A 12,461-nucleotide genomic window follows, 5' to 3' on the forward strand; every position below is an offset into this window, starting at 1 on the left:
CAGCTGGATCACTGCTGCCCCACTGCTGATACCCTCAGCCAGTCTAAGCAGCACCTGGCCAGTCCAGAGGGCTGCTCGTCCTTGCTACGACTGCCAATTCCTTGTTTTTTCCAGCCGAGGTGCCTGGAGCACAGCTTTGGCTGCACTGCAGCAAAGCAGGCACATCTGCAGCAGGGCAGAGTGCAAACTAGGCAAGGAGATTTATTTTTTTTTTCCTCCTGTTTTCAAACTTCTTTGAAGGACCTGACAATGAATAAAAGCTACACTTTTGCAGAAAGGCACAAAATATTTATTCAATTCGACAGAAATGTACAAATATTTCCAAAAGACAAAAGGGCACAAAACATGTCTTGGTTTCTCACTGTCTTACATTGAACAAATGATTCCATGAACCTGAAAGCAGGAAGGTAGCTCGTTCCTACGTGGGAAAGCAGTGGATTTTCATACGGGTTCTGCTAACTAAAAGCCTATTATTTATCCCCTTTTCTTTTGACCAGTGAGATGGTTTTATCTGGTAAATTTTAATACATAAGGGCACTTACTGCAGTGAGGTACAGTTATAAAACAATAACAAACTGATTTACAGCATCTGCACAGAAACTGGCAGTGGCACCAAAATGATTATAAGCTTTGGGACGTGAAGAAACACTTACAATTATGTAATTATGTTGAGACCATAAAAAACATCTTCTTCTGGGCAGTTCCTGAACCAGAGAATAAGGAAAATGACCCTATAGTTAAGGGTACATAGCACATTTCAGCGAAGACTATAGCCATCATTCTTACATTGCTGTCTTCTCATGTTATATCACAACTGTTAGAAGGTTACTGATCCATACTCTGAAATCTCAAATAGCAGGCCCATCTCTCTTGGCTTGCCCTTTGAAAAAGAGGACTCAAGAGAAAATCAACACCAGCTTTCACAACTCTTGGTGGCATCTTTACAATTCCAAAATGTTATGTATCCCCTGCTACCCATTGCTTCTTGCAAATCATCTGAAATCATGCCATAAATTAATGATTATGAAACAAAGGCTTCCAAATAACTTAATTGTTATATTTATTACAGGGAAAATCTTGCTTTGAATATTAAATACTATCCTTAAAGCCATTTGGTCATACCAAGAGCAACTACAGACATTTAGAAAAGCAAGGACAGTTACATTTCCAAAGTGCTACTGAGATTAGAAAACAAGCCATCAGAGGTAAACAATCTTCTCCTCTACTCTGCCTCCACTTTCTGTGTCCTGCAGGCTCTCAGGCTGGTGGTTCAGCAGTAGCATGTCTACCTGTGGTGGCTGGAGGGATCCCTGGTTTGGAATGCTCGCCTGGGGACCCTGGGTCTGCGACGCATTCAGATCTGTAACACACAAGAGAAGGAGATGTGACAGTGCATCTTCTGCCATGCCTATGCCACTGTAAAGAGCAAATTCTGACCTCTTCATTAGCACCATATTCTGGTTTGCTGCACCTGCCTAGAAATGAAAGCACTGCTGTGTTACAAACTACACTACAGCCCGGTGAGAGGCACCTTACCCAAATTTCCTTAAATCTGTTCAAGTCTGTCCACCATCATCCAAAGGATGATCACTGTCACTATTTTACAATAAAATAAATTTATACCCATACTTCACTAACCAGACACATAATAATGGAAAGGCATAAATGCTGTCAGAGTTAGGCTGGAGGGAAACATACAGCACATAATTAGTACCTTTATTAATAATACAATTGTAAAATTAATACAGTTCCAATCATTACACAAAATTTTATTTACAATCCTTTTTTTACAGATGAAAAAGAATCAACTCAGTAAACCCAGTTAAAAGTCTACTTGACTAGCACTTGCAGTCTGTAACAGATGTATAACCATTCAGCCTTTTCTGCCAAGTTTATCCATTTTTCTTTGCACAAACTACCTACTCTATTCTTGTCTCAATTCTTTAGGTGTGACATGGAGACAGCACTTGCACCCAGATACTAAGAAATCATTTCACAAGGATCTTCATTTGTTATCTTTCCAATTTTCTCCTGCAAATACTTGTTTTCCAGCATTGAGCTCTGACAGCTTTCCTGATGATCTGTGCACTACTTTAAAAAAAAATAACTACGGTTGGGTTTTCTCCCTAGTCAGCTTTCCGTACCACTTCAGGCCCTCAGGAACTGCACCTCAGTAGTTGGCTTTTCTACATCTGTATTTTTGCAAAGCAATTTTTACTATAAAAACAAGCTGCATAACAATGGAGCATGTATCCTCATAGGAATGAGAAAACTCTGCAATGGACAGGTTGCAATAATTTTCAGTGTAATCTTGGCCCAACCAACCTCTGCTATTACATCAGGAGGGTTAACTTTTCATTCTTTCCTCTGCAAAAAGGATTCTGCAGGGAGAAGGGGAGCTCGGTACCCCCTCCCACAGCATGGGTAACACCAGAAGCAAGCATACCCAGCATTGGGGTCCTTTGAACCTTGGTCATGCGTGCAGAGAGCTAAAAAGACATTTCATGCCTGTTCTGGTCCCTACCCCTTCTCACATTTATGTGCAATGAAAATCTATTGTAAAGGAGAACTTGGGGGTTTTACACACCACGTTGCTCTAACTGGTGGCAATTTAAAATGACACCTGCCCACACCTGGCACTCCCCCTACACACGTGGCTCCCACCGGTCTTGTTCACTGAGGCAGGAGTTTAAGGCAAAGCAAGTTTACTGGCAACCCTGCAAAGCCTGGGCTCCTCTGCTGCTCCCCACCACGGGGTGTGTGGAGCAGTGGGAGATGATTATGTGATGGGCATGTGGGAACACATCCTATCACTGCCTCTGCCTTCAGCGTCTTCTCCTCCTTTGTATTCACACAGCTGGGGGGAGCAAACAGGCTTTGGGGCTTGGGTTCTCAGCACAGGCTACATGTATGTCATACCCACTGCTGAGAGTGCAGGGCTGGTAGCAGGGGCAAAGTGTTTATACACAAGCGGTGCTCGTTCACAGTGGGATGACACAGGATGTTAAGAAAATTAATTCCAAATTTACATTCTTTTACTGTTTTACACTGGATTTAAAGGATCATGTTTTGGTCTGGGTGAAAATCTAGAGTACGTCTTGATTGAAGGTGAGCTACTTGCAATACATAACATAGCAGGATTTGACTCCCTGACTAACTTGAAAAGCCTTGCTGTGTTAAAGATGACTTGCATTGATTTCTTTTTGATAGCCATATTACAAAACGATTACAATTTGCAGCAAGAGAAGAAACCAGAAATACCCTACATCTGCTTTTCTTTATGCAAACTGGATAGTTCAGTTTTATTTATTTATTAAAAAGAGCCCTACCAGAAAGGTCCTCAACTTCTAAACACTTGTATTTGGGGGTAATTTTACCCACATTAATATTCCTTTTAAGTCCTGTGAGTCTATTCACCTTAACAAAGTTATGTGCATAAGAATACCAGGCAGTAAGCACTTATTTGAAAGATCTGTTTCCAAAGTTTATGAAGTACATAATTGGAGAAGCCTAATTACAAATTTGAAAAAACCCAGAAAAGAAAGAGTAACACCTTACATGCAGTTATTTTCCACCATCAAAACTAAAGAGTAATTGCTTCACCAATTAAAACAGTAGCAGTTTCCAAACCATTTCTCATTAACTGTTACAACTCTAAGCAGCAGAACTGAGCAGTGGAAACTGTCAGCACTCTGGAAAAACAAATCAGATTCTGTCACTATTGAAATAAATGATTTATCCCTAGTTTAGCTGCCTTTTTTTTTTTTTTTTTTTTTTTTTTCTCATTTAAAATTCTGTTGCATCCAGAGAACTTGAACAGCAGGAGAGCACCCAGGAGGTGAAAGCCCAGCTGCTGCTGGGGTGATGAGTGACTTCTCAGGATGGAAAGGTTGTGCCTAATCCAACTGAGGAGGGAAGGGGCTGGTTTTGGCTGTGCTTCAGGTGGCACTCAACACAGGCTCTGCCTAATAAAAGCACAATGTGTCCCTGGGCCGACATACTCAGCCTGCCAGTGGGGAGGGTGCCTGCTGTCTCCCTGCCTGATGCCATGCTGGAAGCAGCCGAGCCAGGAGACCAGCTGGTATCGCAGGCGGCAGCGCGATGAGCCCCAAGAGCAGCTGCTTGGGGAGGGTGGAAGAACTGCCAGAATTGGTAATAACAGCCTCAGGTGAAGGGAGAGTGGGGAAAAAGGACCGATCCACCAGCCAGCACTGGTTCGTGTTACGCAGAGCAGCAATAGCTGCCAAGAAGCCTCCTCCAAGCTCCCCGGTACAGCACAGAGAAACAAGCTGCCTTTGGCCCTAAGCAGAATGGTGGGAGAAGCCCTCCCCTTTAAGTGCTCTCCCGAAACAGGGAAGATCCCTCCAGAAACAGCCTTGACAGCATCAGCTGCTGCCTACTAAAGAACTCTGAGAGCTGAACATGCTCAAAGAAAAAGGGATACGTGGAAAACAAACTGATTATCTATGTAGAGAAGTGTGCTGGCAAAGGGGGCTGCTACCAGAAAGCGATGGCTGGGAAGATCTCCTGTGCTCCCCAGGCAGCCGGGACACCCCTAGGAACCTCCGTTGCTGCTCTCCAGGCCTGTTCTCTGCTGCACTACAGCTGACAATCAGAACTCTGTATGGACCAAGAGCCAGGTAAATAAGGACCACTGGCCTTTTATTAGCCTCCTTCATTGCGACTGTAACTCATCTTCCGTCAGCACTGGCCACTAAATGAGATCTGTATTATTCCCTTTCTTTAAATTCAGCGTTTACTTAGCCTCTCTCCTGCTCCCTTCCAAGCTGCCGAGGGATGCTGGGGCGGGCTGTGTTCAGCTCAACAGCGCGCCCACCAGCCCAGCACCCACACCACCAGCACCCAGAGAAAGGGCTCCTGCACCCCTCCTGCCTGGGCTGGGCTCTGCCTGCTGCCCTGACTCCGCACCCCTCGCACACAAAGGACAAGCCAAGGTGACTGTACCCAGCCACAGCCTTCCTCTTGCTCATTTACACCCAGGGGAACACAGTTTCTTCCTCCATATTTATATAAGCACAGAAAACACTCCCAGATTTCCGAAGCTGAGCTGTAGCTCGGACCTTTCCACAGGGTCTCCCTGTGAGGCTCACAGAACCCCCCTCCCTCCCACTTCTGCAGCAGCCAAGGGCTGTCGGCATCTCACTGCATCCTGGCTTCTGGTGTTTATGTGCAAACTGAACATCCTTTAACTACTTCTCGCTTACTCAAAATTTATTTCTTCTACAACACTCCTGGTAAGTCTTTCCCGAAGAGCCAGAGACAGGTCCTCAGCTGCACCATGCATATCCTAGACAAAACTAAACAGCAGACCAGAAAAATCAGGGAATCCCAGAATGATATGGGGGTTGGAAGGGACCTCAGGGGATCATCTAGTCCAACCCCCCCCTGCCAGAGCAGCTCTACTCTTTCAACATTGGGCTGGTCAAACTCCTGAGCAGAGAGTGATGTCCTTGAGGCTGGAGGTGATCTGGTACAGCACTTCAAGGTTTTGGGGCCCTGTTCAGCCCAGCAATACCACACCACAGCACAAAATACCACTTCAGTCCAGCTTTTTCTCCTTTTTATCTCAGCCGATACCATTTCATTAAATAAAGAAAACCCAGGCATTCCCTGATGTCTCCCCCACCAACTTTCTCAATAAGGGTTAGAGGCCATTTCTACCAAATTCTGGAGGTAAAAAAATCACAACTTGCATCATGCAGACAGACACATACTGCCAAATGCAACGTTAAAAACAAATCCAATTTTTGCTCCCCATTTTCCATTATTTTAGCTCCAGTACCATGAGGACAGGTATCAGGACACTGCAGAGAGACACTCCACTCCCCCAAAATAAAAATACTTTTCTAGGCAACCTAAATGTAACAGCAATGCCTGACTGAAGGCCTGCAGCACGTAGAGCCAACTTTCATGGGGGCTTCCTTAGAAGGAAAGGACCTCAGTTCTCCAAATGTGGTCTAGGTCCAATCTCAGAGAAACGACAGCTTCTGGCTAAAAATGTGCTAAAGCTGTACGGGAAATGGAAAAAAAAAAAAAAAAAAGAAGTGGCATTCCACATCCTAACTACCATACCCTACCCTTCCTGTAGCACTAAGAGATAGGATTAGTGGCATCGCATAAACTGCTCGGAAGGTGAAGGACAAAGCAATGGCATTTGCAGGAATCTGAGATCAATACATACCAAAACAAACACAGCCCCCCGTGCTCCTGGTGGGGGGAGGGGGAGGAGGATACAAAAGCCAAGTAAACAACTCATTAGTCACACTGATTCTCACCTTGTGTCTCTTGTCATAGGATGTAAGCACTTCCACATCAAATAAATGCCACAGATTTTCTCTTTCACCCCTCCTCTCTCCCCTGAGGATCAGAGCTCTTCAGGTAAGCCTGGAGTGCCCACAGGGATGATTATGGGAAAGATAGGAAGACATTATCAAGGCACTAGGAAACACTTCCAGCAAAAAAAAATCCTTCCCAAGTCTCTGTCTTTTTAATAGAAAGCCCTCAGTTTTTCTCCTTCAGCTCTGACCCTAATTTCAAAGCATCACAGGATAATTCAAGTAGGAAGGCATTTTAGGAGGCCACTGGTTCGAACCCCTGCTCGAAACTGGGTCAGCTCTGAAGTCAGGCTGGGTTGGATACTCGGGTTTTTTACTTCCCAGCTGTTTCCACAATAATAATAATAAAAAATAATAAAAAGAAAGAGAGGGTAAGGGGAAAGGCGATGACACTCACCACATGGATTTTGCAGAAACTGCATGTATATGGTGAATTAATTTGCTGTGACTTTCAGAGATCCGTGTCACATGTTGTCCCTCTTCACAAAATAAAATTCCATTAAATGAAGAGACAGTTATGCCATTTTTAGCAACAAATATGTTAAAGATTCTCAAAACTCCTCTGAAAATATATAGAGTTAGGTTTTGGGTTTACCATTTATTTATAATAACTGGTACCAGTTCTTGTACCAAGTTCATCTGGACTGACAGCTGACACATCAGTTTCAGGCCAAAGCTATCTGAAGTGGCAGAGCTGCTGTGTTTAATCCCCCCACCGGCACTCATGCATAATGCAAAGCACAAGCAGACACCTAAAAACCAATGCTAAGTCTACCGACCCTGAGATATTCAAAGGAATTCAAGGGTAACAGACTCTCATTTGCCATTACAGTTCAATAGCAAACGGCAGCCTAACTCCTTCAGTGAGCTTCACTGAAAGTCCCCACCGGCAAATCCCATGGCACCTCTTTGTCTCTAATGATGCTCCCAGTGGTTTCCATGCACATTCATTAGTGACAGCCGGTTCCCCAGGGAACTCCAGGCACCTCTGCCTCTCTCCCTTTCCTCCCGGTGAAAGGCACCATGACAGGTTTTGAGTGCTTTTTTCAGTGCCTATGAAGACCTTCCTAATTTGCCATGGACTTTCCACACCACCGGTTCAGTTGCTTATGGAGCTGATGGTTGGGAACACCACTTGGCAGCACCGGACCTGCCAGGGCAGAGCAGCCCTTTGCCCTGGGTACAGCCAAGACATCACTGCTGCTGTACGGGTCCACTTGGTATGGAAAAGGCGTCTATAAGCTTTGAGGATCTGAGGACAATACTCAGCAGTTTCACTGCAAGTCGAGATCTCAAGTACCATTGAGAAACTGGGTTGACGCACCTCAGTAAACCTGATTTCACAGTGGAACTGAATTCCGTACCAGGTCTCAAAAAACACTGGGAAAAATATTTTGACCCTGAAGCTATCAAGGAAAGAGGAGCCTAATCATTTCAGCTGACTGAATAAGGCAGGAAATCAATCTGAGAATTTTAATGCTGCTATTTACTTTTAACCAGCCCAACCCCATGAAAAAGCAGCAGCTGCATATTTTAGGCAAACAAGCACCTTCATGAATAAGAGGTCTTTTCACAAAAAGCAGAGAAGCAATTAAATCATAATAGATCTTACTTCAATTAGTCTCATCAGCTTTAGCGCATTTTTCTGTTACACGGAGAACAGAAAGAATTCAAAGTCTGTGATGAATAAGGTCTGCAACGCAACTCGTCTTCACATCTATACTTTGGATTTTTGTTCACAGTAAAATTACTGGAAATGCCATTATTCTGCATGTTTCTGTTCTTTGTTTAGTTGTTGGCTTAGGTAAAATAATGCAATTGAGTTTTCAGGTTATGCCTCATAATTCTTTAGAGAAGTTTGGTCTAGAGAATTTGGACCTACTTCTTGGCTAAGAAAAAGTTTCCCTGTATTTTAAACCTCCATAATGGTTCCAACTCATTTATTTGATATTTGTCTTAAAGCTCCAGGTTTAGAAGAGATGTGATGATGCAGATGTCTTTTTTTTTTTATTAAACTCCAGTAAACACACTATTTCTAACACTGGTGTTATCAAATAAACGATTTTAAACCACCTCAAGCTCAGACACTGCCAGTGATACCACTTTAAAATCAAGTTCAGAGCATGCCCCTAGGTTGAAATAATTTAAAATTTTAACCTACTAAAATGGCTACATTATCAGCTGTGTTGGCATTAATGCACACGGCTTCTAAACTATTTTTGGCATGCTGCTTTTTAATGCATATCAATAAGAGAGACTTAAACATAGGTCTGATTTGAAATCATGACTTGTCTGTGCATTAAATACCCACAGTCTCACCTAGGTAGGGCATACTGCCTGCCAGCCGTCTGCTTCTGCTTAATATTAATTTATTTAGGTATGAATTCCCTATTAAATAGTCTTTGTGCTAAGCTTTGAAGCTTTAGATGGTCAATTACAGACACACACATGGTCCAACAGGTATTCTCCTAACAATGAACACATGTTTTATTGACCTACTTCTTTTCCAGCTCATTAAACACAGCTGCACTCAAATGATCAGGAGAAAATAACCATAAAACCCCCAAGAACACCCTTCCTACAAAGGATCACAAGGAACGTGACCAGCTGTTTGCGTGGGCCCATTGCTCCACCACCTCTCCAGGGGGCAGGGGCGACTCGTCTGTCTGTCTGTCTGTCTGTCTGTGGCTGACAACAAAACAAACTGCGGGCAAGCGGGTAACGCTCCTGCTTGGATGTTTGCTGGAGAAATGGAAGTCCCAGAAAGTTACAGACCCAAGCAGGGTTTCCAAAGACTGGGCAGGAGATGAAACCAGCCCCACTTTCTGCCGCCAGCCAGCACATCCACACGGGCTCCCTTTGCCCGCAGCCCCAGCTTGCAGCCCGCAGGTAGAACACCGTGGTGAAGCTCCCTCTCCTTCCCTTCTGAAGAGACAAACAGTTAGCAGTAACGCTCTCTGGCAGATGAATTCATTCCCTTTGAAACAAAAGGGGACATTTACACATCAAAACTACTCTTCTGAGCTCTCTCATACCACAGGCAGACATTATTGTGCTGATTAACTTTGCTTCATATTTTATGGATGGTTTTGGGTTTTTCTTTTTTTTTTTTTTTAAACTACAATTTTGCTTTGAAATAAACATTAAATCAAAGACTTTGGCAAACAATCAGTTTAGTCCCAAGCTTTTGGCCAGTCTTTAAGGTGCAACAGAAAGGAGCATGCTCTGGACTTGGCAAACACTTTCTTGAGTAGCAGAAGGGCTGCTCTGCTACAAAAGCCAAAAGGGGGAGGTCATTTATAAAACACTCTCAAGTCTCCTCCTAAGCACCTTGGGTTTGTATGGTAGTTTCCCAAGAACAGACCAGATCCATCGCTTCTTACTCATAAAAGCTGATGAGATCAAAAATCAAACTAAGTGGCAGAGGAATACTAAGCCAATATATAGAACCGCAGCAGAAGCAAAAAATAAGGCAAAGTACCTGTTTCAAATCAATTACTTGCTAATCTTACCCTTTAATAGAAGCTGTCGCTTGGTGATTAATGCAGGAAAAAATAAGGGCCTTACTATAAGAGTAAGCATCTGACAGAAGCCTCTTATCTGAGACTCCTAGAGATACTTGTTCTACCCAAGCTCAAAACACAGGGAAATCGTGTCACTATTTTTTGATTGCAGTTTGAGTATTAGCATAGCCATTTTTATCCAGGCTGGCAGAAAGTATATGCAGTGATGTTTTCTCCTTGCAGTCATTGAAAAACATAGCAAAAACTGAAAAGCTGCACTTTCCCCAGGCTTTGCATTGTAAGCATAGGAAGTTTCAGGGTGTGCTCAAGTATTTTGAAATGGATGCCCTTTTTAATTGTTTGCTAAATGCTCTGTGAACACCTAACTGCTGTGAAAACAGTTTGCATAAAAGCTAAAGGGAAAATGGTACATCAAAGGCAGAAAAAAGCACAATTATCAAATAAGCATGTGCGTTCATCCCTTCAGCGTTGAGTGCACAGAACGTACTTGGATCCCCTTTCTTTTTTTCTGCTCCCACTTCTCTCCACTACAACAACACTGGCCTTACCCTTAAGGTCGAATTCACCACCTCCTCCTTCTACCCTGCTTTCACAACAAACTGTCTTCTCCTTAGTCCCACTGCTGCATCTTTGTAGATGCCGGCTCTGTTTTGGTCCATCGACCCCCAGTGCCTACCCACCCCCTCGCTTCATGCACTACAGCTCTGCACCGATCCCATCCCACCACTCTAGAGAGCAGCCCACTTCCTCACAGCAGAAAAAAAGTGACACTACATTTTAAAACACCCTCCTGCATTCATTTTCACCTTTAGTTCAAAACTGCCTGTATTTAACACAGAAGCCTCTTAGACCTTCATCCCTTTCCCACCACCACTGTGCTGCAAATGGCAAGTTGCCCTGCATAGGACACAACTTCTCTGCAGTTCTTGCTGTTAGTAACAACTATCCTGCAATTCTCAACCTCAATTAAAAAAAGGAAAAATAAAATATATCTCTTTTCATCCTCGCCAAATATACTAGTTTCCCTGTCTGTCAGGGAATAATACGGAGTATATTCAATTAATTTTATAGCCACACGGGTTTCATTGATTTTTCTATGGCAGACCCTAACCAAATACAGCCAAATCACATTTATTTTTGTATTTTTTATGTTCGAGTCCTAGATCAACCTTCCAAGGGACACTCAAGGAAATCTTGACAGGTGACTGTTGGAAGTCCTCCTATTTGATTAAACTAAAAACAACTTCCATACCAGCACCAAGGCTCCTCCACTTTACTGCCCCACCAAAAATTTACTCCCAAAGGAAAGTTTTCTATAGCATCTGAGGAGGGATGCAAAACAAGATACCCCATGAAGTATTCTCTAGAAGCTTGGCTCCAGCCAACATAATTTATGTGGAAAACAATTGGGTGCTCCTGTGATGAATGCCAGTAATAGACAGACAGAAAATCTTCCACAGCTTCTCAATAAATATTTAACAGCAGATGCTGCTGAGGAGGTTTCATATTACTGAGGCTTCATTGCTTTTACACAACGTGCTACAGGCCATTTCCTGGAATATGTAAAGTATTATACTAAATAATTAAAATGAGATTGTACTTTTCAAAATAAGCCAGACAGATACACTTGGTGATTCAGCGACATGATTCTACAGGGTGTGTTTGCATACTCAGTATCTTGCAAAATTTGATCATCCATAAACAGCTTCTCCCAGCCATTAGGATGCATTATTTATTCATACTTGTGCCTCTATTTCAGGGTCTAATTCCATTACAAAACATATACAAAACATTTTTAATATACTAAAGCAGGGCATGCAACCAAGTCTCCACCCACAGATCACATTACCTGGGTTAAACACGGACCTCCCAAGGTATCTTCCTGACATCAAACAGCAATTAGCAGGACTCTTGTTTTGTGACTGTTTTTCCGGAGAGATCACCTCTTTCCCTGCAGACTTGCTGCCAAAGTCACAGCTCTGCACAACCCTGAGCTGGAGCTGCTTCACTACAAAACAGCTGTCTGGCAAAAGACCCCCTGCCCAGGGTCTTCTGCTTCAAAATGTGCCCCTTTCCTGCCTTCTCCTTCCCTGAAGCCCATATCTATTGGAATAAATTACCTAACTAAAGAATAAATCTGTGTGTAAAAAATACAGTCCAACCCATTCCACTTTCATTGATGCTACTTCAAAACCCACTGCACTGAAGTTGCTGGAACCATAAATATGAGGAAAATGAGAAAGATTTGGCCATCATCTATAAGAAGGCTGCAGGCAGTGAAATCCTGAGTATGGTGTGCAGATTTACACCAACATCAGCGGTACTGCAAAAGACAGGGATGGACATTCTCTTCGCTCCATTCATCATCTTAAAGATGTGCACTATTTTAAACTTCTGCCCTAATGAATGAGGTCTCAATGATAACATAGTAACAGGAATCAAATCAGACAGCCATTACACAGGAAATTCTGTACTTACATCAGCATACAGTATAAAACCAGAACATCATTAACCGCCTTAATTAGAAGGTTATGTAATGTCATACTGCTGCATCTACTGTGGCCATGTTCAGAAATGCAAA

General features: G+C 43.1%; 1 protein-coding gene across 8 annotated transcripts in view; it reads right to left on the minus strand.

Moving 5' to 3' along the window:
* Positions 1-266: 266 nt before the first annotated feature.
* ARHGEF28 (Rho guanine nucleotide exchange factor 28) overlaps positions 267-12,461 on the minus strand; it is a 118,475-nt gene continuing 106,280 nt past the window's right edge. For 6 of the 8 annotated variants that reach the window (XM_014965108.1, XM_014965106.1, XM_014965107.1 and 3 more), the window contains one exon: positions 267-1,360. In XM_014965108.1, the coding sequence (XP_014820594.1) occupies positions 1,200-1,360 (161 nt within the window). In that variant the 3' untranslated portion in view covers positions 267-1,199. The remainder of the gene's footprint in view (positions 1,361-12,461) is intronic. The other 2 variants (XM_014965109.1, XM_014965113.1) reach the window with 2 other exon arrangements.

This window comes from Calidris pugnax, unplaced genomic scaffold (assembly GCF_001431845.1).
Source record: "Calidris pugnax isolate Ruff unplaced genomic scaffold, ASM143184v1 scaffold273, whole genome shotgun sequence".
Lineage (NCBI taxonomy): Eukaryota > Metazoa > Chordata > Aves > Charadriiformes > Scolopacidae > Calidris > Calidris pugnax.